This window comes from Oncorhynchus tshawytscha, linkage group LG30 (assembly GCF_018296145.1).
Source record: "Oncorhynchus tshawytscha isolate Ot180627B linkage group LG30, Otsh_v2.0, whole genome shotgun sequence".
Lineage (NCBI taxonomy): Eukaryota > Metazoa > Chordata > Actinopteri > Salmoniformes > Salmonidae > Oncorhynchus > Oncorhynchus tshawytscha.
In genome coordinates this window covers 2,652,160-2,679,609 of record NC_056458.1, presented here as the reverse complement: position 1 = coordinate 2,679,609, position 27,450 = coordinate 2,652,160, and the positions used below count along the sequence as shown (strand labels likewise).

At 41.3% G+C, this 27,450-nt stretch overlaps 1 protein-coding gene and 1 long non-coding RNA gene across 17 annotated transcripts in view; one reads left to right on the top strand and one right to left on the bottom strand.

Moving 5' to 3' along the window:
- Nucleotides 1–201: 201 nt before the first annotated feature.
- On the bottom strand, nucleotides 202–20,824 carry LOC112229002 (upstream stimulatory factor 1). Of its 15 annotated transcripts, none has more exons than XM_024394852.2 (11): nucleotides 20,673–20,824; nucleotides 20,136–20,207; nucleotides 19,941–20,029; nucleotides 17,946–18,091; nucleotides 17,679–17,792; nucleotides 17,301–17,442; nucleotides 16,998–17,052; nucleotides 16,621–16,679; nucleotides 16,400–16,506; nucleotides 1,200–1,328; nucleotides 202–861 (listed from the first exon to the last, which is right to left on the bottom strand). In XM_024394852.2, the coding sequence occupies exons 2-11, from the start codon at nucleotides 20,141–20,143 to the stop codon at nucleotides 772–774; spliced, it is 939 nt and encodes a 312-aa protein (XP_024250620.1). In that variant the 5' UTR covers nucleotides 20,144–20,207; nucleotides 20,673–20,824; the 3' UTR covers nucleotides 202–771. The 15 variants fall into 15 exon arrangements, 13 of the variants coding, with proteins under 13 accessions (XP_024250620.1, XP_024250622.1, XP_024250623.1 ...); XM_024394854.2 differs by having other exon boundaries at nucleotides 16,412–16,506; XM_024394855.2 differs by having other exon boundaries at nucleotides 17,976–18,091.
- LOC121841435 overlaps nucleotides 19,481–27,450 on the top strand; it is a 21,823-nt gene continuing 13,853 nt past the window's right edge. The window contains exon 1 of one of the 2 annotated variants that reach the window (XR_006080467.1): nucleotides 19,481–19,563. This is a non-coding gene — a long non-coding RNA (uncharacterized LOC121841435). Of the gene's footprint in view, nucleotides 19,564–20,797; nucleotides 20,957–27,450 lie in introns of those variants that run through there. The other variant, XR_006080466.1, reaches the window with a different exon arrangement.

Genomic DNA, 27,450 nt, shown 5'->3' with positions numbered 1-27,450 from the left:
CACAAAATAATATTAGAGGCTGAAGGTTGTATTAATGTCAGAAATAGGTTAGTCCAAATTTTGGAAAACTAAAAATACACAAAGAACCATCAAATTCATTATTTGCTCAATGACTGATACAAACTGATGTAGAACACCAGTGTCAGTCAGCTGGTAGTGAAACTGTCAACCAATAGACATGGTGTTCGATTCAGTCTAGCATTTAAATAAGCCTTTTCATAAAATATTTTATTTCAAACATAAAAGGCATCACATTTTTTCTTTCAAATAATGTGTGGCAAGAGCGTAGAAATACCCATATATGGGCAAGTTGTTTGAGGGGACACAAAATACATTTGATTTCAAAGGTGATAAAGAACACAGACATGAGTATTATGCCGTGTAGCTTAAGTGTTTTTCTAGGTAGGATGAATGTCCATGATCATGGGGTGTCCATACAATTGTCAAGGAAGAAAACATCACGGAGGACATCCAAAAAGAGTGCAGTCCAGATTTGTTGGAAGCAACCCTCTGCATACAACCGCCTCCACTGACCAATGTTGTCATATTCCAACAGCCCACAACATCCTAGACCTTGTTCGAATGTTTTCCAAATACATCCATCCTAGATGAAATTACAGATATAAGATGACTGGGTTGGTATCATTGGGACCCTACGTTTCACCTCTCCAATCCCATACAGATCAGTTACTACCTCAAGTGAGGAAAGGAGGGTGTATTTTCTGGCAATTCAAACAGAGCCCTCGTACAGGCACCTTTGTCACTTCTCCTTCACTGTGGATCTACACCTGCTGCTCCCACAATGCCATTCTGTCTCAGCTGGCTTCTCATCATCTGGTTCTTGGTTTTCCAATCATCAACCTGTGAGTGGGAAAAGGGAATATGTTAATGTGGTATGATTGTGAGTTGTCATAGTAATCCACATCACCAGCTCTTGACCAACACCGCTCACTACTATTAAGATTAATGTAATGCATCATCGAGGTTTCTTTGGCTATGTATAGATCTTTAGCATGTTTGAGAGGATCAGTCTGAGCAAGGTGCTGCGGATGAATCCCTGGTCTACAGTTCCCCTGCAACTAGTAACTAGTCGTTATGTGGTCAAGGTTAGCAAATCTGTGCAGCACATTGCTCAGACAGATCCCCTTGAACATGGTGATTGTGTGTTTGAGTGGGAACAATCTGAGCTGCTGCAGTACCTCTTGTCTGAGCAACTGGTTGTCCATGCGTAGTCTCTCCAGATTCTCCAGGTCCTCCCCCAGTCTGGCGTTGCTCTGACGCAGCTCCTGGATGTAATCACAAGCCTTGGACAGGATCCCTCCTTTACTCTGCAGGGAACAGACAGGACAGGAGGACACCACACTGGTCACAGCACTGGCATCATGCCTTGATATATACAATGAACAAATTTATAAAACACAACATGTAATACGCTGTTTCATAGGCTGAAATAAAAAAAGAACCCAGAAATGTTGTATACGCACAACAACAACAAAAATAAGCTTTTTTCTCTCAAATTTGATTACATCTCTGTTAGTGAGCATTTCTCCTTTGCCAAGATAATACAGCCACCAGATAGGTATGGCATATCAAGAAGCTGATTAAACAGCATTATCATTACACAGGTGCACCTTGTGCTGGGTACAAAAGGCAACTATAAAATGTGCAGTTTTGTCACACAACACAATGTTACAGATGTCTCAAGTTGAGGGAGCGTGCAATTGGCATGCTGACTGCAGGAATGCCCACCAGCGATGATGCCAGAGAATTTAATGTTAATTTATCTACCATGCTTAGCTGCCTCCAACATCATTTTAGAGAATTTTGCAGTACGTCCAGCCAGCCTCACAACCGCAGACGTGTATGCCGTCATGTGGGCGAGCGGTTTGCTGATGTCAACGTTGTGAACAGAGTGCCCCATGGTGGCGGTGGGGTTATGGTATGGGTAGGCATAAGCTAAAACAACAAACACAATTGCATTTTATCGATGGCAATTTGAATGCACAGAACTACCATGATGAGATCCTGAGGCCCATTCCTTTTAAGGTATCTGTAACCAACAGACGCAAATCTGTAGTTCCAGTCATGTGAAATCCATAGATTAGGGTCTAATGAATTTATTTCAATTGACTGATTTCCTCATATGAACTGTAACTCAGTAAAATCTTTAAAATTGTTGCATGTTGTGTATATTTTTGTTCAGTATAATAATAATAATAATGCCATTTAGCAGACACTTTTATCCAAAGCGATTTACATAGCTTGCTACGGACCACCACCGAGATAATCAATCTCTGTTGAGGGAAGAACTGACTTTTACATATTGTGTATATTTAATTATTCTGAACGCAAGGTCAATTCTTGTAAATGTTCTCAAAATACTTACATTTATGTTTGCTAGCTGGACAGGCAAACACCACTGGTACTAAACTGTAAACCAATCAAAACTTGTGTCGTATGCCAATCACGTTATCCTTATCTAAGGTAGTAGACACCTGGTGACATCTTGAAAGAGAGCTTTGTCCGACAAACTCCTCAAGCAAAGTCTTATTATTTATTTGTAATCTAACTATTTAGTTCTAGAAACGTGACACCATCAATGCAAGCTGTGAAATGACTCCCAACTTAGAACACAGCAAGTAATCTAGTTAAAACAAATATATATATTGCTAGCTAGCAGGACCAGATAGTTTTTTCACTAGATAGCATGTCAAATTCAAATCAAGTTTTATTTGTCACATGCGCCGAATACACCCTTGCTTACTTACGAGCCCTTAACCAACAATGCAGAGTTTTAAAAAAGTACAAAAAAATTGCTAAATAACTCTGAAAAATAGTAACAAAATAACAATGACGAGGCTATATACAAGGGGTACAGGTCAATGTCCAGGGGTATGGGTTAATTGAGGTAAGAGCGATTTAGCTATCAGTTTATTACAAGTAATTTGACTACACACACCTATAGGACAAGTAGTGTAAATCTAATAGTCATCAAGGCAGGACCCACTCATTTATTTCATACTGACAAATAAGAAATCCCACATTATCCCTGTCAATAGTTGGAGTAGGATGATTGCAGAGCACCCTGCCTCAGACTGTCAGGATGTTCATTTTCTAGCTCACAAACTACATTCCTTTGCTGTGATGATTTATTTGATAAATTCTTGTCTCTCACTTTTGTCTCACATGATCTATTATGCCCTACTATGTCCTAGTCCCATAGATCAACCAAGTGCTATTCACCCAGCATTGGCCGATTCACTCCTACTGCAGTTTGAACTAGACCTGGCGTCACTATTTAGACATTGGGACCCCATATGAATACGCATTTGCCTGTTGTCTTTTCTTTATGGGTTTTGTCTCGCGCAGTCTGCATTTTAGAGATGAAGAACACCAACCAACTATAGATACATGCTTGTCTGAACATGTTTATTCATTATCTCTCACTTGGGGCCTGGGCACACAAATGCTCCTAGCGAGAAGGGTGAATACTGAAGCATACGTTGATGACAGTTCTAGTCTCCATTAGAGGCCCAGGCTTTTGACATAGATGGCAAAGCTCTCATTTCCGGACTGCAACATTGTAAGATTGTGCCCTCTGCACTTGATATACATTGATTGGTAGGTTACACTATATTTAGATACCTCAAATACTGCCCAAGACACCTTTGCCATTTGTCTTAGTTCTCAATAAATGGTGAAACACTATTTGTGATGGTGTTCTTTGTTCGAATATACAGTTTGAATGTACAGTATATGCATGAAACGTACATTGTGGAAAACGTCTCACACTCAGTCATAGTTAGTAGAATAATGAATGAATTGGCAAGACTTTGGCCCCCGTCAACTTCTAGAAGTATAGTAGGAAAGTTAATAATTTAAACCACCTAAATATACTTGAATTAATTGAACATTTATTTCCCAACTGCTTTTTCTATAATCCTACAGGTTCTTTGTCATTTCCATACCTTATATTCCAATGCATCCAACACTGGGCAGCTGCTATTTGAGAACTCATCTGGTTAAGAAATCAATCTTTGGTAATCTTATTGCAGAGCACATTGTACAATTGTTTTTATTGAATATTGTTTTGCAAGGTATGCTATATGTGTAGGCTATGCCATATGTATTGGCTAATATGCATATGAAGCTGATTTTAAACCTCCATTCTAGCAAACATTACATATTTTTATCTACATGCTTTTATGTGGGTTTCTATGCAAAGATAAGATGGCGCTGAGAGACATGGCAGCTCTGCTTCTAGATCCGAAGCAACTTTGCAGTATTTTTTTTTTGTGTGTGTGTTATTTCTTACATTGTTAGCACATAAGGTTTTTTGAGTTATTACATACAGCCGGAAAGAACTTTTGGACATCAGTCAAACTCACCAGAATTACGACCAGGAATACTACTCCCGAATTGTATCCTTTGTTTGTACCCGACAGGGCAATTGAACTTATCCCAGAGGCTGCTCCAAGACGCCGCCGGTGGAGAAGATGTATTCGGAGTGGACTTCCAGTTCAACTCAGGAGGCAGGCACACCATCCACCACTTCTAAGTATATTATTCGCTAATGTTCAGTCTCTGGACAATAAAGTAGACAAGTTCATATAGCAAGGGACGGTAAACAGGGACTGTAACATACTCTGTTTCACGGAATCATGGCTCTCTCTGGATATACTTTCCCCATCCATACAGCCAGTTGGGTCCTCAGTACATAGCAAATATAGGAATAAAGAACTCCCCGGGGAGAAGCAAGGCAGTGGTGTATATTTCATGATTAACTACTCATGGTGTGACTGTGATAACATACAGAAACTCAAGTCCTTTTGTTCACTCGACCTAGGATACCTCACAATCAAATGCCGACCGTATTACTTCCTAAGAGAATTATCTTCGGTTATAGTCACAGCCGTGTATATTACCACTCATGCCGATACCACGATGGCCCTCAAGGAACTACACTTGACATTGTGCAAACTGGAACCCATATATCCCAAGGCTGCATTTATTGTATCTGGGGATTTTAACAAAGAAAATCTGAGGAAAACACTACCGAAGTTCTATCAACACATTGACTGTAGTACTCGTGCTGGAAAACCGCTCAACCACTGCTACTCCCCCTTCAGGCACACCTACAAGGCCCTCCCCTGCCCTCTCTTCGGCAAATCAGATCACAACTCCATTTTACTCCTCCCTTCCTATAGGCAGAAACTCCAACAAGAAGCGTCCGTGCTAAGGTCTATTCAACGCTGGACTGACCAATCGGAAGCCATGCTTCAAGAGTGTTTTGATCACGCGGACTGCAATATGTTCCGGGTAGCCTCTGAGGATAACATTGACGTACAGTGGGGAGACTCCTAAAAACCTACCCAAACCAGAAACCGTGGATAGATGTCAGTAAATTGCGGAAAACGGAAAGCGCAAACCACCACATTTAACCATGGCAAGGTGACTGGGAATAAGGTCGAACAGGCAATCGAACAGGCAAAACGTCAGTATAGAGACAAAGTGGAGTCGCAATTCAACGGCTCAGACACGAGACGTACAGTGGTTCTTCCTTTAAAAGTTGCGTTGTACTGCAGCACACCTTGCGGGCTACTGCAGAATCCTATGGCACGTTATAAGTGTCAGCCATTGTTGCAATTGATGCTAGTTAGTGCTAGTTTGACCAACAGAGGGCATCTGAGAAGCATTTTACTTTTTTAAAATATTGGCTGTTCTAGAGAATTTTTTTGTAAGAACATAGTATATGGGATTGATTTTAAGAAATGTATCTTAATTAATTTGATTAATATTATGGTGTTTCTATTCAAAGAAAAACAAAACCCTGTACAATGTGACTGATCAGGAGTAGGCTACTAAGAACAAAATAATCCTAACATTTCCACAACCTAATTGTAGGCTAACCAATACCCAAATGGAGATTCAGTGAAAATAAAAAAATATCATTGATTTATCAAGACCAGTCCCCATGCTTGTCTCAGAGCAGCACGAAACGGTGCTGAAATAGTTGACCACACACGGGTAGGCTATTGCTTCAAATCCTATTGCTTCTATCTTCAATATGCTTTAAATGCCACAATGTCACACATAATTGAACACACACCATTATTCAAACTCTGAGTAGGGTAATGAGAGGTGATCTGCACTGCATATTAAACTGGCATTCTTATTGCTATATTCCACGCGTTACTGTGTCTGTTTCGATCCTCTTTCTTTCTCTCTCTCAAACACACTAACTTCAAATCAAGTCAAATTATATTGGTCAAATACACATGGTTAGCAGATGTTACTGCGAGTGTAGCGAAATGCTTATGTTTCTAGATCCGACAGTGCAGCAGTATCTAACAGGTAATATCTAACAATTCCCCAACAAAACCTAATACACACAATCTAGTAAAGGAATGGGATAAGAATATATAAGTATAAAATATATGGACAAGCAGTGACAGAGCAGCAAAAATGCAAAGAAAAACAATAGTAAAGAATAGATAGGGAAGTATACAGTATATACAGTGGGGCAAAAAAGTATTTAGTCAGCCACCAATTGTGCAGGTTCTCCCACTTAAAAAGATGAGAGGCCTGTAATTTTCATCATAGGTACACTTCAACTATGACAGACAAAATGGGATTTTAAAAAATCCAGAAAATCACATTTTTAATTAATTTATTTGCAAATTATGGTGGAAAATAAGTATTTCGTCAACAACAAAAGTTTATCTCAATACTTTGTTATATACCCTTTGTTGGCAATGACAGAGGTCAAACATTTTCTGTAAGTCTTCACAAGGTTTTCACACACTGTTGCTGGTATTTTGGCCCCTTCCTCCATGCAGATCTCCTCTAGAGCAGTGATGTTTTGGGGCTGTTGCTGGGCAACACGGACTTTCAACTCCCTCCAAAGATTTTCTATGGGGTTGAGATCTGGAGACTGGCTAGGCCACTCCAGGACCTTGAAATGCTTCTTACGAAGCCACTCCTTCGTTGCCCGGGCGGTGTGTTTGGGATCATTGTCATGCTGAAAGACCCAGCCACGTTTCATCTTCAATGCCCTTGCTGATGGAAGGAGGTTTTCACTCAAAATCTCACGATACATGGCCCCATTCATTCTTTCCTTTACACGGATCAGTCGTCCTGGTCCCTTTGCAGAAAAACAGTGCCAAAGCATGATGTTTCCACCCCCATGCTTCACAGTAGGTATGGTGTTCTTTGGATGCAACTCAGCATTCTTTGTCCTCCAAACACAACGAATTGAGTTTTTACCAAAGAGTTATATTTTGGTTTCATCTGACCATATGACATTCTCCCAATCTTCTTCTGGATCATCCAAATGCTCTCTAGCAAACTTCAGACGGGCCTGGACATGTACTGGCTTAAGCAGGGGGACACGTCTGGCACTGCAGGATTTGAGTCCCTGGCGGCGTAGTGTGTTACTGATGTTAGGCTTTATTACTTTGGTCCCAGCTCTCTGCAGGTCATTCACTAGGTCCCCCCGTGTGGTTCTGGGATTTTTGCTCACCGTTCTTGTGATCATTTTGACCCCACGGGGTGAAATCTTGCGTGGAGCCCCAGATCGAGGGAGATTATCAGTGGTCTTGTATGTCTTCAATTTCCTAATAATTGCTCCCACAGTTGATTTCTCCAAACCAAGCTGCTTACCTATTGCAGATTCAGTCTTCCCAGCCTGGTGCAGGTCTACAATTTTGTTTCTGGTGTCCTTTGACAGCTCTTTGGTCTTGGCCATAGTGGAGTTTGGAGTGTGACTGTTTGAGGTTGTGGACAGGTGTCTTTTATACTGATAACAAGTTCAAACAGGTGCCATTAATACAGGTAACGAGTGGAGGACAGAGAAGCCTCTTCCTCTTGATCCTACTTGAGACGCAGACGTCCCAACTAGAGCTCTGGAAATGCAAATGCGCTACGCTAAACGCTAATAGTATTAGTTAAAACGCAAACGTTCATTAAAATACACATGCTTGGTATTGAAATAAAGCTACACTCGTTGTGAATCTAGGCACCGAGTCAGATTTTTAAAATGCTTTTCGGCGAAAGCATGAGAAGCTATTATCTGATAGCATGTAACACCCCAAAAGACCCGTAGGGGATGTAAACAAAAGAATTAGCATAGTCGGCGCTACACAAACCGCACAATAAAATATAAAACATTCATTACCTTTGACCATCTTCTTTCTTGGCACTCCTTGATGTCCCATAATCAATACTGGGTCTTTTTTTGGATTAAATCGGTCCATATATAGCCTAGATATCGATCTATGAAGACTGTGTGATAAACGGAAAAAAATAGCGTTTCATAACGTAACGTCATTTTTTAAAAGTTAAAAAGTCGACGATAAACTTTCACAAAACACTTCGAAATACCTTTCTAATGCAACTTTAGGTATTACTACACGTTAATAAGCTATAAAAATCATCAGGAGGCGATGTAAATTCGATAGCTGGTCGTCTGGAAAAAATGTCCGGAAAAACACAGAGACGATGCATCAAGTTGGTGGTCGGAGGGAATCGGTTCCCTTTGGTCGGATCTACCAAGAATCAAATCAGAATCAAATGAGAAGACTCTATACATCCTGTGGAAGCTGTAGGTACTGCAACCTCGGCCTCATTTAATACGGTTCACCTTTAACAATGGGTTGAAGTGGCGCATGGATATTTTTTTCCATCTCCAGTGATCAGATTTTCCTGCGCTTTTCGATGAAACAGACGTTCTGTTATAGTCACAGCCGTGATTTAAACAGTTTTGGAAACGTCTGAGTGTTTTCTATCCACACATACTAATCATATGCATATACTATATTCCTGGCATGAGTAGCAGGACGCCAAAATGTTGTGCGATTTTTAACAGAATTTTCGAAAAAGTAGGGGGAGGCTTAACAGGTTTTAAAGAAGAAGTTACAGGTCTGTGAGAGCCAGAAATCTTGCTTGTTTGTAGGTGACCAAATACTTATTTTCCACCATAATTTGCAAATAAATTCCTTAAAAATCATACAATGTGATTTTCTGGATGTTTTTCTTCTCATTTTGTCTGTCATAGTTGAAGTTTACCTATGATGAAAATTACAGGCCTCTCTCATCTTTTTAAGTGGGAGAACTCCACAACATGGCAGGTTGGCTTGTTTTGGTGGCTGAGCGCTGTACTCAGATTATTGCTTGGTATGCTTTCGCTGTAAAGTTTTTTTTTTTTTAATCTGACACAGCGGTTGCATTAAGGAGAAGTTTATCTATAATCCTATGCATAACACTTGTATCTTTCATCAAAGTTTATGAGTATTTCTGTAAATTGATGTGGCTCTCTGCAAAATCACCAAATGTTTTGTAGGCAAAACATTACTGAACATAACGTGCCAATGTAAACTGAGATTTTTGGACATAAATATGAACTTTATCGAACATAACCTACATGTATTGTGTAACATGAAGTTATATGAGTGCCATCTGATGAAGATCATCAAAGGTTAGTGATTCATTTTCTTTCTATTTCTGCTTTTTGTGACTCCTCTCTTTGGCTGGAAAATGGCTGTTTGTTTTTTGTGACTAGGAGCAAATCGTTGGATTAACAAGAAGTTAATCTTTAAAATGGTGTATAATACTTGTTTGAGGAATTTTAATTATGGGATCTCTGTTCTTTGAATTTGGCGCCCTGCACTTTCACTGGCTGTTGTCAAATCGATCCCGGTATCGGGATTTGATCCCTATTAAGTCCCTACATCGCAAGGTGGGGAAGATTTTTTTTATTTACATTTAGCCGAGCTATCCTTTTGTAAAGGTTGAAGAGTCTATTGTCCTGCTAATAGCCCATCATCACTTTGATCATGCTATAACATACTGTAGCACCATTACCAGGATCTCTATTCATTTAAGTGAGCAGATTAGGGCTTTCAGGAGGAACAGAAAATTGCATGTCAATTCATCAACCATGTGCCATGGAATCGGTACATCTAAAATCTCTTACCAACTATTTAGCTAAGTGATGAATCGCATTGATTTATCAAGACCAGTCCCCATGCTGGTCTCAGAGCAGCGCAAAATGGCAGTTGACCACATGCGGGTAGGGTATTGCTTCAAATCCTATTAGAACAATTGGATGACTTTGGGTGTTCCAGTAAGCAACAATTTGCTTACCTTCATTAGCCTACTTTATTCAAATATTTATGAAATTCAGTGATATTTATTCCCATAGTAATTCATCATGGATCCATAACAAAATAAACATTAGCATTTTGAAAGAGTATTTTTATAATTATTTTATTAACAAAAGCATGTTGATGAAGAAATACTGTACAGTATATGCTTTATCTGACATTTTGCGGTTGCATGAGGTCACCCACACGCACTTTAAACATTTGGATAATAAAGCATTTAAAGCATATTGAAGATAGAAGCCGCCTGTATATGTTTATTAGGCTACTGTGCAGTTTGACAAGTAAACATATCCTACAGTACATAGTAAACATGGTTAAGTGCCTAATTCCTTACATAAGGGAGAGCAGGCCATGTCCAGACTTTCTCGGTGACCTCAAGTACTTATTAACTCTTGTCTTTAATGCCTTTTCGGGTTGCATCAGTCATGGACAGAAACTTCTGAGACACAGTATTAATGATGAACACCTGGAGGTTCACTGGTAAGCCACATTTGCTTCAGGATCCATCTCAGTTGGTATTCTGTGGAACCATGCCTTTTATCGGTGCAGCCCGTTGTCTAGCCCTTTGTCCACTGATCTCCACGGATGGTTGTCAGCATGGTTTGTATGCTCTGCAAAAACACATTCACGTTTTTAGTACACAATTAGCGATTTTATTACACAGTATGCCTACACATTGATAGGCTATATACACTATTTTTGGGGAAAATACACTGAAACCAAAATACCTTTAGTTTTGGTGATCCTCTCAGCTCCGGCTCATTTTCAAGTCCTCTGGTGGTTACAATCCTAACCCTGGAACAGGTAGCACCATAGAAAGAAGCTGGCTTGATGAAAACTGTAAGCCGGAAAAGGGTCTGCTCGGACCAAAACACACTGCCGCTCAGGTTTGCATTGCAAATGAGGGGATAAACTGGGTCAAGACGCCAACAGAGTAAATAGACCTTTATGTAGTAAAATAAAAAATAAATTAAAAGTCCTATAACTTTGCCAAGCCTACAAGCAAAGATGAACTGGTGAAGGCAATCAAGACGTTTTGGCTTGAGAAATTGACGATACAATTCTCCCCCTACCCTCTTCCTTGGTAAGAGACTATTGTCCTGCTAATAGTCCATAATGGGTGGATGGATGGCTTCTTTTGTATTCCAATGTATTGAATGAATGTATGAATTAGTCATTTACCATTCTCATTCTGGAACGTTGTTTCCAGAGTTCAATCTCATTTTCAAGTTTTAATTACGATATTTTGGAGATGATTTTGTTTTCAAATAACCAAAAGTAATCGGTTATAATCTGAATAAAGGGAAACAATACATTTTTGAACATGGCGTGAGACAATATGCCCTTTAAATTTTGTCGGGCTTGCCATTCCAAATAAAATGTCATATCTTTTTTGCTCATGTAATATAAACAGGTCGCTCTCCGCCCGATTCTCCGCCATTGCCGCATGATTCTCTGCCAATGCCGCATGACTCTCCGCCAATGACGTGACTCTCCGCCAATGATTAAAAGTTAAAGGATTGAAGGACTCTAAAATTAATATCTAAGGGGCATTTTACATTAGGGAAAATCTGGTCTGTGAGAATATCTAATGGGCTTTTATATAATTATTAACAAAGCGATTATTATTTACACTGCATTATTAGGATGCATTATGAAAGTAAAATGGTAATATTTTTCCTTTTAGAGACTATAATACATGGCATCCAGGTCAGGATAACCAATAATATACACAAAGCACTAACCCTGACTCTTGGTTTTTAAGTGCTCATAGGTCCAGGTCTATATATTACTGGTGTTTTTTTTAACAAACATTGCTTATTTTAGTTAAATGCTATTCACAGACCGTAATAATTTGAGACCCAAACTTGCGATCAATTGTAGAGTTGTGACTTTTAAACTCAACAAAAAAAGAAACATCCTCTTACTGTCAACTGCATTTATTTTCAGCAAACTTAACATGTGTAAATATTTGTATGAACATAACAAGATCCAACAACTGAGACAAACTGAACAAGTTCCACAGACATGTGATTAACATAAATGGAATGATGTGTCCCTGAACAAAGGGGGGGTCAAAAGCAAAAGTAACAGTCAGTATCTGGTGTGGCCACCAGCTGCATTAAGTACTGCAGTGTATCTCCTCCTCATGGACTGCACCAGATTTGTCAGTTCTTGCTGTAAGATATTACCCCACTCATTTCTGCGTGGAATGGCCCTAGCCCTCACCCTCCGATCCAACAGGTCCCAGACGTGCTCAATGGGACTGAGATCCAGACTTTTCGCTGGCCATGGCAGAAAACTGACATTCCTGTCTTGCAGGAAATCACACACAGAACGAGAAGTATAGCTGGTGGCATTGTCAGGATGAGCTTGCAGGAAGGGACCCTCCACCTAGATCCCGCTCCAGAGTACAGGCCTTGATGTAACACATCACCCCTGGTGAGAGAAAACCGTGACTCGTCAGTGAAGAGCACTTTTTGACACGGTGGGTTTGTGCCCATAGGCGACGTTGTTGCCAGTGATGTCTGTTGAGGACCTGCCTTACAACAGGCCTACAAGCCCTCAGTCCAGCCTATCTCAGCCTATTGAGGACAGTCTGAGCACTGATGGAGGGATTGTGCGTTCCTGGTGTAACTCGGGCAGTTGTTGTTGCCATCCTGTACCTTTCCCGCAGGTGTGATGTTCGGATGTACCGATCCTGTGCAGGTGTTGTTACACGTGGTCTGCCACTGCGAGGACGATCAGCTGTTAATACGGTCTCCCTGTAGCTCTGTCTTAGGCGTCTCACAGTATGGACATTGCAATTTATTGCCCTGGCCACAACTGCAGTCCTAATGCCTCCTTGCAGCATGCCTAAGGCATGTTCAAGCAGATGAGCAGGGACCCTGGACATCTGTCTTTTGGTGTTTTTCAGAGTCAGTAGAAAGGCCTCTGTAGTGTCCTACGTTTTCATAACTGTGACCTTAATTGCCTAATGACCGTTCCACAGGTGCATGTTCATTAATTGTTGATGGTTCAATGAACAAGCATGGGAAATGGTGTTTAAACCCTTTACAATGAAGATATGTGAATTTATATGGATTTTATGAATTATCTTTGAAAGACAGGGTCCTGAAAAAAAGACATTTCTTTTTTTGCTGAGTTTATAATCACTTCTATTTTCTATTTTTCACTTCTAGACTATCAGAAAGAAAGTTGGTACTTGTTTATTTTGATCCAAAGGCATGAATGAGTGAGTCACTCAGTAGGTGCCGGGGCTATATGTCCACGCCATCAACTTGATTATTTAGCAAACATCACTTGCCTCTTATATTTCAGTCAACATACATCTTAAGAATATAATAACTTTTTTAAAGCTTCCAAAAGCATAATCAGTGCTCTAACTCCCCCTTTCGGTGGTCTGGAGCAATGAAGCAGTGACGCAGGGTAACGTACTAAACCACAAATGACCTCTAAGTCCCACGGCATAATCTCAAAACTTTAAATTGAGGAACCACTGCATGTAGCAGGGTCTACAGATAATCACTGATTACGAAAGGAAAACCAGCCATGTCGGACACTGACGTCTTGCTCCCGGACAAGCTGAACAGCTTCTTTGCCCGCTTTGAGGATAACACAGTGCCATCGACATGGCCGACTCCCCAAGGATTGTGGACTCGTTCTCCATGGCCAACAAGAGTAAGATATTTAAGCATGTTAACCCTCACAAGGCTGCCGGCCCAGACGATATCCCTAGCCGCATCCTCAGAGCATGAGCAGACCAGCTGGCTGGAGTGTTTCCGGACATATTCAATCTCTCCCTATCCCAGTCTGCTGTCCCCACTTGCTTCAAGATGTCCACCATTGTTCCTGTACCCAAGAAAACAAAGGTAATTGAACTAAATGACTATCATAGCACTTACTTCTTTCATCATCAAGTGCTTTGAGAAGTTAGTTAAGGATTATATTACCTCCACCTTCCCTGACACCATAGACCCACTTTGATTTGCATTCCACCCCAATAGAACCACACATCATGCAATCGCCATCGCACTGCACACTGCCCTATCCCATCTGGACAAAAGGAATACCTATTTAAGAATGCTATTCATTGCCTATAGCTCAGTATTCAACACCATCTGGGGTCTGAACCCCGCCCTGTGCAACTGGATCCTGGACTTCCTGACGGGCCACCCCCAGGTAGGAAACAACACCTCCACTTCACTGATCCTTAACACAGGGGCCCCACGCTCAGCCCCCTCTTGTACTCCCTGTTCACACATGACTGTGTGGCCAAACACTCCTCCAACTCAATCAAGTTTGCAAACGACACAACAGTAGTAGGTCTGATTACCAACAATGACTAGACAGCCTACAGGGAGGTGGGGGCCCTGGCAGAGTGGTGCCAGGAAAATAACCTCTCCCTCAACAGAACGAAGGAGCTGATCATGGACTTCAGGAAACAAAACGCTCAAACTTTTACATATGCACAATTGAGAGCATCCTGTTCCGCCGCCTGGTACGGCAACTGCACCGCTCGGAACCGCAGGGCTCTGCCCAACGCATCACTGGGGCACACTGCCTGCCCTCCAGGACACCCAATATGCTGTAGGAATGCCAAAAAGATCATCAAGGAGTTAATCACCCGAGCCACGGCCTGTTCAACCTGCTACCACCCAGAAGGCATGGTCAGTACACGTGCAGCAAAGCTGGGACCGAGAGACTGAAAAACAGCTCCTCTCTCAAGGCCATCAGACTGTTAACTAGCCATCACGAGCCAGCTAACACCCGGTTACTCAACCCTGCACCTTAGAGGCTGCTGCCCATATACATAGAATATAGAATCACTGGTCACTTGAATAAGTAATGTTCACATACTGCTTTACTCAGTTCATATGTATATACTGTATCCTAAATGTATTTTGGTTAATGCCACTCCGACATTGCTCGTCCTAATATTTATATATTTCTTAATTCCATTCTTTTACTTTTAGATGTGTGTATTGTCAGACACTACTGCACTGCTGGATCTAGGAACATAAGTATTTCTGTACACCCACGATAACATCTACTAAATATGTGTATGTGACCAATAAAATTTGAGTATACAGTTCAAAACAAGTTATTTCCATGACAGCCTGACCAGGTGAAAGCTATGATCGCTTATCGATGTCACTTGTTAAATCCACTTCAATCAGTGTAGATGAAGGGGAGGAGACAGGTTAAAGCATTTTTAGCCCTTGATATAGTTGAGACATGGATTGTGTATGTGTGTCATTCAAAGGGTGAAAGGCCAAGACAACAAATGTAAATGCCTTTGAAAGGGGGTATGGTAGTAGGCGCCAGGCACACCGGTTTGTGTCAAGAACTGCAACGCTGCTGTGTTTTTACGCTCAACAGTTTCCTGTGTTTATCAATTTTTTTATTTAACTAGGCAAGTCAGTTAAGAACAGGGTTTGGCCGTCAGGGATGTCCTTGTCCCATCGCGCACTAGTGACTCCTGTGGCAGGCCGGGAGCAGTGCACGCTGACACGGTTGCCAGGTGTACGGTGTTTCCTCCGACACATTGGTGCGGCTGGCTTCCGGGTTAAGTAGGCATTGTGTGAAGAAGCAGTGCGGCTTGGTTGGGTTGTATTTCGGAGGACGCACGGCTCTCGACCTTCGCCTCTCCGAGTCCGGACGGGAGTTGCAGCGATGAGACAATTGGATACCACGAAATTGGGGAGAAAAAAGGGTAAAAAAAATTAATAATAATATTATATGTTATTCTATTCTTTTGAAAACACATTTTATTTGTCTTGTTTCATACGACCTGCCAAATCAAATTAATAATGGATTTCTTTGTGATGGTGTATATCAATGGATTTATTAAAATAGACTCCCGCCCACATATGCACACCCCTACTTCCTCTCCTCACCCACATGCATGTGGGAGGTACAAAAGGCTTATGCCGGCAAGAATGTGGTAAAAATGGGCCCGTTTGAAAGTGGGGTTCATAGAAACATTTCCCACATTTTAATAAGTTCTACAGGCAACATACTGTAATTACTGTGTGAGCGCATTCATCTTAGGTAGCTAGGTGATAAAACTGCTTTTTAGAAGAAAACAGATGTAGTTATCTGAAGTTTTTTGAGGGAGAAGGGGGGTGCTGTGGGAATAATCAAGGAAGAAGGACTAGAAAGAGAATCTCAGAAATGCGTCCATGTGAAAACGTATACCAGTTGAATAAAATATGAAGACTTGACTTGAGTACCTGGGAACTCACCTGCCCATTCTTCGTCGCATCCAGGGTGCAGTCTGGGATGGTTTTGGACAGCTGGACGATCCAGTTGTTTATCTTATCTCTGCGTCGGCGCTCAACTGGGGACCGATTAAAAAGGTTATAAAATGTCTTGAACAAATATAAAACAAGACTTCACAGATCAACATCCTTGAACATTTTCAAGGTCACAGTACTGCTGTATATTCAAGTACCTTCATTGTGTTGGGCTCGTCTCTTGTCATCTCTAGATGTACGAGGAGGCTCTGACTTGCTGTAGAATAGAAAAAGAGGATTCAAAACAGTAGCCCAATGTACAACATGTAGACCTATCACCACATTCACCAGGTATGAAATACTATTGGCAATGTCATGTTATTTTAACTATGGTCGTGTTCATTAGGCCACGCAACAGAAAACAATTTTTAATATTTTGCAATGGGAAACCAAATTAGCTTTTCTTATTGGACAACCCCAGTTCCCTTGATGAAGGCCCGAAGGCCTAGTCAGTGATGGGTTATGTAATATCATAACCTGGACAGAGGGGATGTGATGTTATGTGTTAGATATCTTTGTTGAGGGTGCTATGGACCTCTGGTTTGTTCCGCCCAACACGTCCTGTGGGGACATCATCACATATAGCTGACCTGGAAGACACAGGGCACTATTAAGCAAACAGACAATGTACAGATTGACTGACTATCTCAGCTGGCCCAAATTCTCTCCCTCCACCTTGCCCTTGGACCTAACCCTTCGGTTTTTGCAGATCTGAAGTTTCCTGATTAGGTATAACCGGAAAAGTGCTATCTTGCTTACATCTTACAGATATGCCAACATTGAAGGATGGGGCAGGGGGCTAATTGGGACATGTTTGAATGACATAATTTCAACTGACCAGTGGGTGTGCTCTGAGTGAGCAGTGTTTCTGGCGCTTGTACATTCTCAACCATGGTAGTCTGTGTGGCATCAGTGACAGGGTAGTAGTAGTGAGTCTCTGAGGCTTCCCCCTCCAGTCCCTCAGACTGGGAAAACACCGCCTGACAGACAGACAACACACATGACAGATATTTTAGATAGCAACAGATCCAACTAATAAACTGAATGGACAGCTGCTTGCATGCACAATAAAGTGTGTGGGGAAAGGAAATGATGGGTGAAACTTTATCAAGAGACGCACTCCAGCCAAAGGGGATGATATATGTGAGACAAAGCAAACTTGTGCATTTTGTGTGTGTGTGTGTGTGTGTGTCTCAACACCATCCAAGGGTTGTACCTGTGTGACAGTCTGTGTCGTTGCGGGGAAGCCCGTCACCACGCTAACAGCAGAGGCACCGTCTGTCTGTCCGTCCACCTGTCCATCAGACACCTGGATCACCCGGTACGTCACCTGAACAGAGGGGGTTGGGTCAGTAAAGGGATGGCTAAGACAGAATCTGGTTCTTCAACCTTACAAATGTGCAAACATCGAAGGTTTAGGGCCAAGGGGAAGGGAGAAAATTGGGACAGACTGAGTGTGTGTGGCATGCAAAGTCCCTTCTACCTGCCCTGAGGGAGGGTACAACTCCCCTACCGGCAACCCGCCTCCTTCGGTCTTGAACAGGTACTTGATTGGTTGATCAGACGAGAAGGTGGCTGCAGACTGGATGGTGGTGATGGCAGTTGGGTCGTCGGCTGTGGCAACAGCACCTGAGGGCGAGACCGGAGAGTCTTGTAGTTTTTGTATTCTTTTTTATTTTATTTAAGTCAGTTAAGAAAAAAAATCTTATTTACAATGACAGCCCACCTTGGTCAAAAACTCTCCCCTAACCCGGACGACGCTAGGCCAATGATGCGCCGCCCTAGGGGAAGCCCGATAACGGCCGGTTGCGATACAGCCCAGGATCGAATCCAGGTCTGTAGTGACGCCTCGAGCACTGACATGCAGTGACTTGGACCGCTGCGCCACTCGGTCCCCCAAAGTAATAAATCAGATCAACCTGACTAACCAGTTTTTACATTAACATTAGCAGGATATATGAGAGACAACTTGGCAGAACATTTTTTGCCCTAGCACTACACAGCTGACTCATATAATAAACTAATCATCAAGCTTTGATTATTTGTATCAGCTGTGTAGTGTCAGGGCAAAATCCAAAATGTGCACCCCTTGGGGTCCCCAGGATTGAGTTTGGGAAACTATAGGCCCTAGGCCCATGGCTATGACAGCATGTGTACTTGCATAGATCACAGCCTGAATCATTTCAGTAAACACACATCACATTGACCATTCATTGAAGCAATGCAAAGAACATATATAGTTTACACTGAACAAAAGTATAGAACGCAACACGTAAAGTGTTGGTCCCATGTTTATGATCTGAAATAAAAGATCCCAGAAATGTTCCATATGCAAAAATGTTTTATGTAAACAAATTTGTTTACATCCCTGTTTGTGAGCATTTATCCTTTGCCAAGATAATCCATCCACCTGACAGGTGTGGCATATCAAGAATCTGACTAAACAGCATGATCATTACACAGGTGCTGGAGACAATAAAAGGCCGCTCTAAAACGTGCAGTTTTATCATACAACACAATACCACAGATGTATCAAGTTGAGGGAGTGTGCAATTGGCATGCTGACTACAGGAATACCCACAGGTGCGGTTTCCAGAGAATTGAATGTTCATCTCTACCATAAGCCACTTCCGGCGTTTTAAAGAATTCGGCAGTACGTCGAACCGGCCTCACAACTGCAGACCACGTGTATGGCATCGTGTGGGCAAGCGGTTCACTGATGTCAAATGTTGTCAGAGTGGCCCATGATGGCAGTGGGGTTATTGAATGGACAGGCATACCGTAAACTACAGACAATGAAACACATTTGCATTTTATCTATGGTAATGCACAAAAAAAACATCATGAGATCCTGAGGCCCTATTTTTTTTATACTTTTTTCAAGGTATTGGGTGACAACAGATGGGGCGGCAGGTAGCCTAGTGGTTGGAGCGTTGGGCCAGTAACCCCCCCCCCCCAAAAAAAACAAACACACAAAAGGGTACAAATCCCCTACCGGCAATCCGCCTCCTTCTGTATTGAACAGGTCCTTGATTGGCTGATCAGACGAGAAGGTGGCTGCAGACTGAAAGGTTGCTGGATTGAATCCCAGAGCTGACAAGGTAAAAATCTGTTGTTCTGCCCCTGAACAAAGCAGTTAGCCCACTGTTCCCTGGTAGGCAGTCATTGTAAATAAGAATCTGTTCTTAACTGACTTGCCTAGTTAAATAAAGGTTAAAATAATCTGTATTCCCAGTCATGTGAAATGCATTGATTAGGGCCTACTACATTTATTTCACAATACTGGATTTCCTTTTATTTAACTAGGCAAGAACGAATTCTTATTTACAATGACGGCCTACCGGGTTAACTGCCTTGTTCAGGGCAACGCTCTAACCACTAAGCTAACATGCCGCCCCCAACTGCAACTCAGTAAAATCAATGAAAACGTTGCGTTTATATTTTTGTTCAGTCTATAACAAAAGTAGTTAATTCTCACCATTATGATAAATCATAGAATACTCTCTATGGCGCTCACCTTCATCGATTATGGGCACGTCACCGTCGTCATCCGGGCTCTTCTGCTGCCTGTGGTACAGGGGAGAAGGCGGCAACAGTCAGCCAATAGTTAACTGGACAACATAAAACAAAAGGTTGATTGCCCATTAACGAAAGTTTTTTCTGCCTCACTTACCCCTTCATCTCGGTTTGCTGCTCTATGCCTTTAAAAAAACAGCAGCGGCGATTTTGTCCGCCACAGTTTCACCTATAACGTTATTTACCAGAATCAAAAAATTAGGTCTATATTAAAACCAACAATGAAAAACATTGCCATGTTTATCTCGCACTGCAAAGTTAACTGGCTTGCTAGCTAATTTAAGTACTCGATACAGTACACAACAATTACGAATTAGCTAGGCACCCCTCGTAAATATAGATATTTAAGCAGTATTAATTGACAAATACAAATGAGTGTGTGATGGCAATATGTTATAGCTACGATACCTACTCAAATTCAAACCTAAACCTCAAACACTGGACGGCAGGGCTCGAAAATGGTTAGCTAGCTATCTATCGTTAGCAATGTAAACAAGGCAAATGTGCTAGTTAGCTTGCAAACAACCAATCCGCGCTAGAATTCGTTAGAAAAGCATGGGAGATTTCCCCAACTCGCTAGCTCATCATACCGACACATTTAATGAGTATTTAATCCAATTGAAGTCAAACTAACCCGTAAATATTGTAGCGCAGCTAGTCCACCCATCCATAAAACAAAGATTATCTATTGTATTGACAAGATAGTCGAGTGACCGCTCTACATGTCCTCAAAGATGGAAGCCATGTACCGATTTTTTTTTTTTATAACTAACCCAAGACCGATCACAGCCTGTCGTTTCCAATATAGTAATGGCGTCTTTTTTGTAGGTACTAACTCCGCCATGGTGTGTTGTACATAGCCTATTGGGAAAATGAATTGTGTTTTTGTAAGGGTTTTGGATAAACGCCAAATATAAGGTATGTGGTAAACATAGGTTTAGGATAACTTCTTGTTCTATGTTCATCTTCATCAGCTAACATCACTTTTTGTGAATTTTGAAGCACTTATGACATTTTTAAAAAGCACAAAGGCTAAATAATTTATAAAGTTAATGTTAACTAACTAAATATCAAACTTTTAAGATCTCCTAAACCTCAGACCCCATTAATTTTCCACATAGGAATTGCTGAACAAAACAAAGGTAATTAATTTCTGGGTTTCATTATTATGAGCTGTATTGAAGCAAATTAATCATGGCGGCTTTTCCACTGCACTGCCCTGATTTTCACAGTTCCTCATTTTGTTTCCAATTGCTCACGGATTCCTGGAACCAAGCAGGATATTCAGCCTCGTTTGATATCTTCGATGAGGTTTAAAGGTGGTTGGCATCCAACAGATGTTGCACTACCAACTGCACTGGAGTATAACTCCCTAAAACTTTTCTTGGAAAAAAGGAAATAAATCAACCAATACCCTATCATCTAACCCTACACTCATTAAAAACCCACCTCCCTACTCCACTAAATCCACAAATGTAATCAACAAGGCTCCATTTTCGGCATGTCAGAAAAATAGTATGAAGCTAGCAAACTTAATGATGGTGTCATGCTTGGCCACACAGCCGTGGGTGAACAGGGAGGACAGGAGGGGACTAAGCACGCTCCCCTGAGAGGCCCCCGTTTTGAGGATCAGCGTGACAGATGTGTGGATAGCGCAAGGGCTGAGGGGGTAAAAATAACGTGTTTGGACTGCAGCCATTGAATCTTCCCCTTCAGTTGGTCCACTTTCACATTTACCGCTACCCCAGTAATCACTCCTTTCAATGGCACCCTTTTCGTGAGCGCAAAACGATTCACATATCTTGTCCCCAGTCATTTGGCTCAGAGCGCCTGCTCCCTCTGACCTGCAGGAACACAAATAATTATCACAAGACCACTTCGGGTTACTTTCACCGATTCCACAGCACCCAACTCTGTTTTCACCCACCCTGAAACCACAAATGGATAAGCCAAAAGGCAAGGGTCCAATTTTTCCAAAGATTTCACTCCTACCGTTTGTTTGATATCTGGTACTAACCTCAAACCAAGTAGGCCGGTGGGTGGGGTTACAAATGGCCGTACTCAATGATTGGTCTCACGCAATGATGTCACAGTGTTGCAAATGTTGTTAATACTCTGAAGCAACACAAACATAGGCACATACACATGTAAACATAGATTTTGTGATCTATATACAGTGCCTTTGCGAAAGTATTCGGCCCCCTTGAACTTTGCGACCTTTTGCCACATTTCAGGCTTCAAACATAAAGATATAAAACTGTCGCAAGGCACTGTATACTTTCGCAAGGCACTGTATGTGGTAGTACAGTATGGGCCTTTGGGCACACACTTAATATGTTGTGAAATCTGTTGTGAATGTATTGTAACGTAAAACATTTTTTATCTGCCTTAATTTTTCTGGTCCAAGGAAGGGTAGCTGCTTCATTGGCAGCAGCTAATGGGGCTCCATAATGAATACAAATTGAGACAGGGGCTCCTTTTTCAAAACATAAGGTAAATCTGACTACAAACAGTGCAGCTACACTAAGCAATAACTCTAAAGCTAAAAATGAATAATGGAGGCAGCAAATTGGTCAGTTGGAGATGTTAAAGGCTTTTGAGCATCTGGGCAGACTCCAGCATGGTCCATGTACTTTTTTGGCCAATTAATATTTCCTATTAGAGGACAAGATAAAAATCGAGTATAGAGGATACTTCCTATTTCTGTAAACGTCCTCTAACAAAAGGAAATTAATCATTTTATAATTTTTGTAGTTGGGGGGGGAAAAAATGGATGTCAACAAATTACGACAAAATGTATCACATTTTTTATTTTTATTCATACCTGGAAGTAGATGCCCCATGTTGCAATAATATAATATTCACGGTGCATATCGGGTCTGGGTTGAGCTGCAGTGTCGGCAGCACAGAAGAAAGGATTAGACATTTATGTGACGGGAAGATAAAAATATTAACGTTACCTAAGATGTTTAAATAATCATGAAGTTAGCATGCCAATAGAACGAACTCAGTAACAACTGAACAAAGTTGGCTTGGTGGTGCAAACCAATTAGCTAGCAGGCTTGCTACCTGGCTACTGGCTATAGTCATGCTAACTAGTGGATATTAGTTTGTCCCTCATGCTAGCTAGATTAAGTAAGTCTCTCAACGTTAGTCTCTCAACCTGCTGCAAGATAAAGCAGCCCGGCCAGAGGTACCTGCTGTAGAAAGGGGAGATTTCTACATTAATTTCTGTAGCTAACATAGCTAGATCTTCAGTCAGGCTTATTGACTAAGTAGGCTAATAATTAAGTGTTTACTGTAAATGGTTACCTATCTGGCCCTTTGCGTAGCTATTTTCTTACATTCAATACAACAATATCCAGTTAAGCTGTGGGGTGTGGGGGTTCAGAATGTACCCGCAGGAGAAGGACACAGTATGGTGTCTTGGAAATTTTCACTAGGGACTCAGTCAAACCTAAATTAATCATCCTTTATTATCAGCAAGCTGGAGAGGTTCCAACAAACTTAATGCACCATAGCACGTTGGTCGGGAGCTCTGCCGGAGCAGTTCCATTATTTCTCTTATATACTGCTTTCACAAACAAGTTATAATTGCACAATTTACATTATTAATCATTAATTCGTCATTAAGGTTTGGTTCCTGCATGTGCCTGACCAATACCTCACAAGGCTTCTTCTCTCCAAACTGAGACCTTGAAACTGAGATATCCCCTTTGGTTCCCAGAACAATGTTCTGGAAGTACTGCCAATTGGTCTGAGGAGGAGGTCACAGTCATCTGCACAAACCAAGATAGAGGGAGAGGAGATGTTTACAATTCAATGCTATCGCTAGAGACCACAACATTTTCCCTCACATTGCCTCGTTTATCGTAAAATTTTAAGGTAACATATCGGCGACCTCGCTGCAGAGTTACAGGGTCAGGGAGTCAGAGGGCTAATCCTCAGGGAGAAATCCCAACCACCCAGCGGACACAATCTGGTGAGATTTGTATTGAAGCAAGACAAAAACAAACAAACAAAAACAACAACAGCAATACACTTCTTCATATAAAATACCTTATCCTTTACCCAATCAAGCTCTCTGTCTGTAAGGTGTCATAGAAATGCATAGTACTGAGAGAGACTTTGTCTTTTCTTCAAACAATCATCTTCATTTAAAATGGATTAATTATTGCAATAATGAAGCTGTTCGACACACACCTCGAAGTGTGTGTTGCCGAGAGTTTAGCCTTTAATGAAGAAAAAAAAAACAGATATTATATAGGGGACCCAAAAATGCTTAGTATTGGCTGGTTCCACCCCCCCATGCAGATCAGGGGGCATCATAAGCTACTTCAGGTACACCCAGTTGTTATCTGGGGGCTCCCGAGTGGCACTACGGTCTAAGGCACTGCATCTCAGGAGGCATCACTACAGACACCCTAGTACAAACCCAGGCTGTATCACAACCTGCCGTGATTGAGAATCCCATAGGGCGGCGCACAATTGGCCCAGCGTTGTCCGGGTTTGGCCGGTGTAGGCTGTCATTGTAAATAAGAATTTGTACTTGACTGACTTGCCTAGTTAAATAAAATATGAAATAAAAAAAGTCTGCATCTGGTGCCATTTCCCAGATGCCAGGATGATTAGGATCAATGGGGGTTTTGTTCTACTACATTCAGGCTATCTCTGTTACACCCACCACATCTTGTCTATGGAATGCAGACTGTAACTCTTTTGTCAGCTCAAGCCTCAGAGGCCTAACTCAGAGGTCAGAAGTCATTCAACCCCATAAGTGAGTGTTTCTTTCCCTTTTCTTTCCCTGTACTTCAGACTCTTTTTTTAAAAGATATTTCAAACATTTTGTGTACCAGGTTTACATTGGGTTTTTCAGTACATTTCTTATCAAGAGAATTTACATGTGTGCAACCAAAACTCGGACAATAGATACTTCAGAAAATGTCATGTGTGTGCCAACCCGTGAAGAGCCCACTAAAACACAATAAATCAAACACGGTTTCAACACCACTAACAAATAGGTTGTTTGTGTGTGGGTACTGGCGTGTGTGGTAAAATGCATGGTAAAAATAAACAAAATGGCCATCTTGTTCAGGAAGTCTTGATTAAACCATGTGTCTACAGAATCATACTTCAGACACATCAGATGATAGTGTAATGTAATATATGATAGTGTCCCGTTAAGCGGAATAGTAAACAATCCCAGAGACCCTTTCTTGTAATCTTGTCATTTTGACCTATTGCATTGACATATGTTCTGTAATGACTGTCCCTGTGACATCAACTAGTCAAAATATGAAACCTGTTGTTTAACAAATCTGCAAAGTCCTTCAAAAAGTTAGTGCTGGCTTATCAACTCGATATTCAGTACTAAAAACATTTACTTGGATCTACTTAAATTCTGGATACAATGCCACGTAATGGAAACAGATTATTGTTTTATATTACATTACATTCTTAAATCACTGGTATTACCCAAACTATAGAATTGAGTGGTAATAATTGGAAATGGTCAAAAACGTATCATTATTCATTCCTATGTCCCAAATGTCCCCTGTGTCCTTTACAAACGGTTTGAGGTAACCTCTACAGGATCTGTTTGAGTTAACCTCTACTGGATTGTTTTTTTTACACTTGTTAGAAATGATGCTCTCAAAGTGTGTCTCCCATTTCTCTCGTGTCGTGTGGTATTATCTTTCTCTCTCTTTCTCTCCAGGATACATTAGGGGGAAGTAGTTTTTTGGTTTAATTCAATGTTTAAATTTGCTTCAAGTGTGGTTTGTACTGAAAGTTGACACTTGTATGGAGGGATGTGTGTGGGGGAAGGAAGTACATAGATGGAAATGCAGTCACCATCCACTTCAGATAGCATTTCTTGTTTTTTTAGGCCTGTTTAAAACATTTAAGGTAACAAACTTTGATTGAAGTGTGACACAGGCTGTATTGTTATGTATATCTTGGTACTGTATGTACAGTAAGGTATCCAATATTGTTAAATCTCACATGGTTTGAAGTTACCATTATTAATCCTGCATCAAGTCTCATATGGTGGAAATGTAACAGTGTTGTATCATTTTATTATCCACTAGATGTGAGAGTTTTTCTGTACCTCTCGCGGCATGATTTATTAATTATTTGACATTCTAATAAATTAAGTAGACTCCTCCTTATTTATCCCGCCCCCCAGAAAGACCATCATGTAAAAGCGCGGTGATCCTTATATATAATCATCCTATCCTGCCACAATGATTCAAAACCTGCTCTCTTATTTGTACATAGAGGTTATGGAGAGGGCCAGTGGGGTTAAGTAACTGATCTTAACATAGATCTTGGTAGTCAGCTAGTGAAGAGGTCCCTATGTAATCACGTCACATAGCCTAGTGTAGTCGTCTCCCTACTGAATTTGAATCGTGGAAAAGCCACATTAAAAAAATGTATAAGAAAAGGCAATAGAGGTTGACATTTTTCAAGTCCAAAAATCCAGAGAAAGATGTTGAATTGAACCCAGAACGAGCCAAAGAACTGTTAGTGCCGGAGGAGAGGAGTGAGGGGCAAATGGTTCCTGATGGCGATGCTAATTCTGACAGTTCAGCATCTCCACTAGCTAGTAGGCCTACAATTCTCTTCCTGTAGAACCATAAAATGTAAGGATGGGAGAGAAGGAGAAGTGTTTTAAGTAGGATGTATATAAGTGTGATGGTGAGAAATGTTTTGCTGTCTGAATAGAGCTGCTTCGACCCTTTGGGAAGAACTAAACTTGGTTAAGCTTCTCTAGTGTCCGTGAGTTATTTACTCTGAAAAATAAGAACCTAACAGTTGGCGTTGTCGGCAGGATTCACCACAATTTTTGTTATCAAACCAAAGAGTCCAAATCAGTGGAACAGGAGCCGGCACAGCAATAAGGTAGGCAAGTTCCTACACCTGTTACCACTCTTTTTGACATCTTGGGGAGATGAGAATCGTAGGCTGAATAATTATAGGATATGGACTTAGGAAGCCTGAGTTAATTTAAAAGGCCCATAGTGTTATTACCTGTCATAGATTTATAGTAAAAGGTAAGTCCCGGAAGGTAAGCCCAAACAGGTCAGTACCTGTTTAGAAGGTAAGTCCTAGGGGATAAATCCCAGTGGGTTAGTACCTGTGATTACTATACAAAAAAGGGTGAGGCCCGGAAGGTAAACCTGAGCAGTTTATAATCTGCAAAAGGTAAGTCCTTGTGGGTAAATCCCAGCGGGGTTGGTTCCCTGCATAATCTAGAAAGGGGTGTGAGCCTAGGTGTAGTGGCTGTGAAGCAGCTAGATATGTGGACAATATTAGAAAGTATCAGTAGAGAGCAAACGAGCAGTTGGTACAGGACTATCGGGATGTGAATTGATGAACGATAGGATAAACAAGCACTAATAAGGTACAAA

What these genes read in the sequence shown, in the direction of transcription:
- LOC112229002 (XM_024394852.2), bottom strand. An exon ending in TGTACCCTCCCTCAGGGCAG is followed by an intron (nt 17,793 to 17,945) that starts GTAGAAGGGACT and finishes CCCTCTGTTCAG; the next exon opens with GTGACGTACCGGGTGATCCA. An exon ending in ACGAGCCCAACACAATGAAG is followed by an intron (nt 16,507 to 16,620) that starts GTACTTGAATAT and finishes ATCGGTCCCCAG; the next exon opens with TTGAGCGCCGACGCAGAGAT.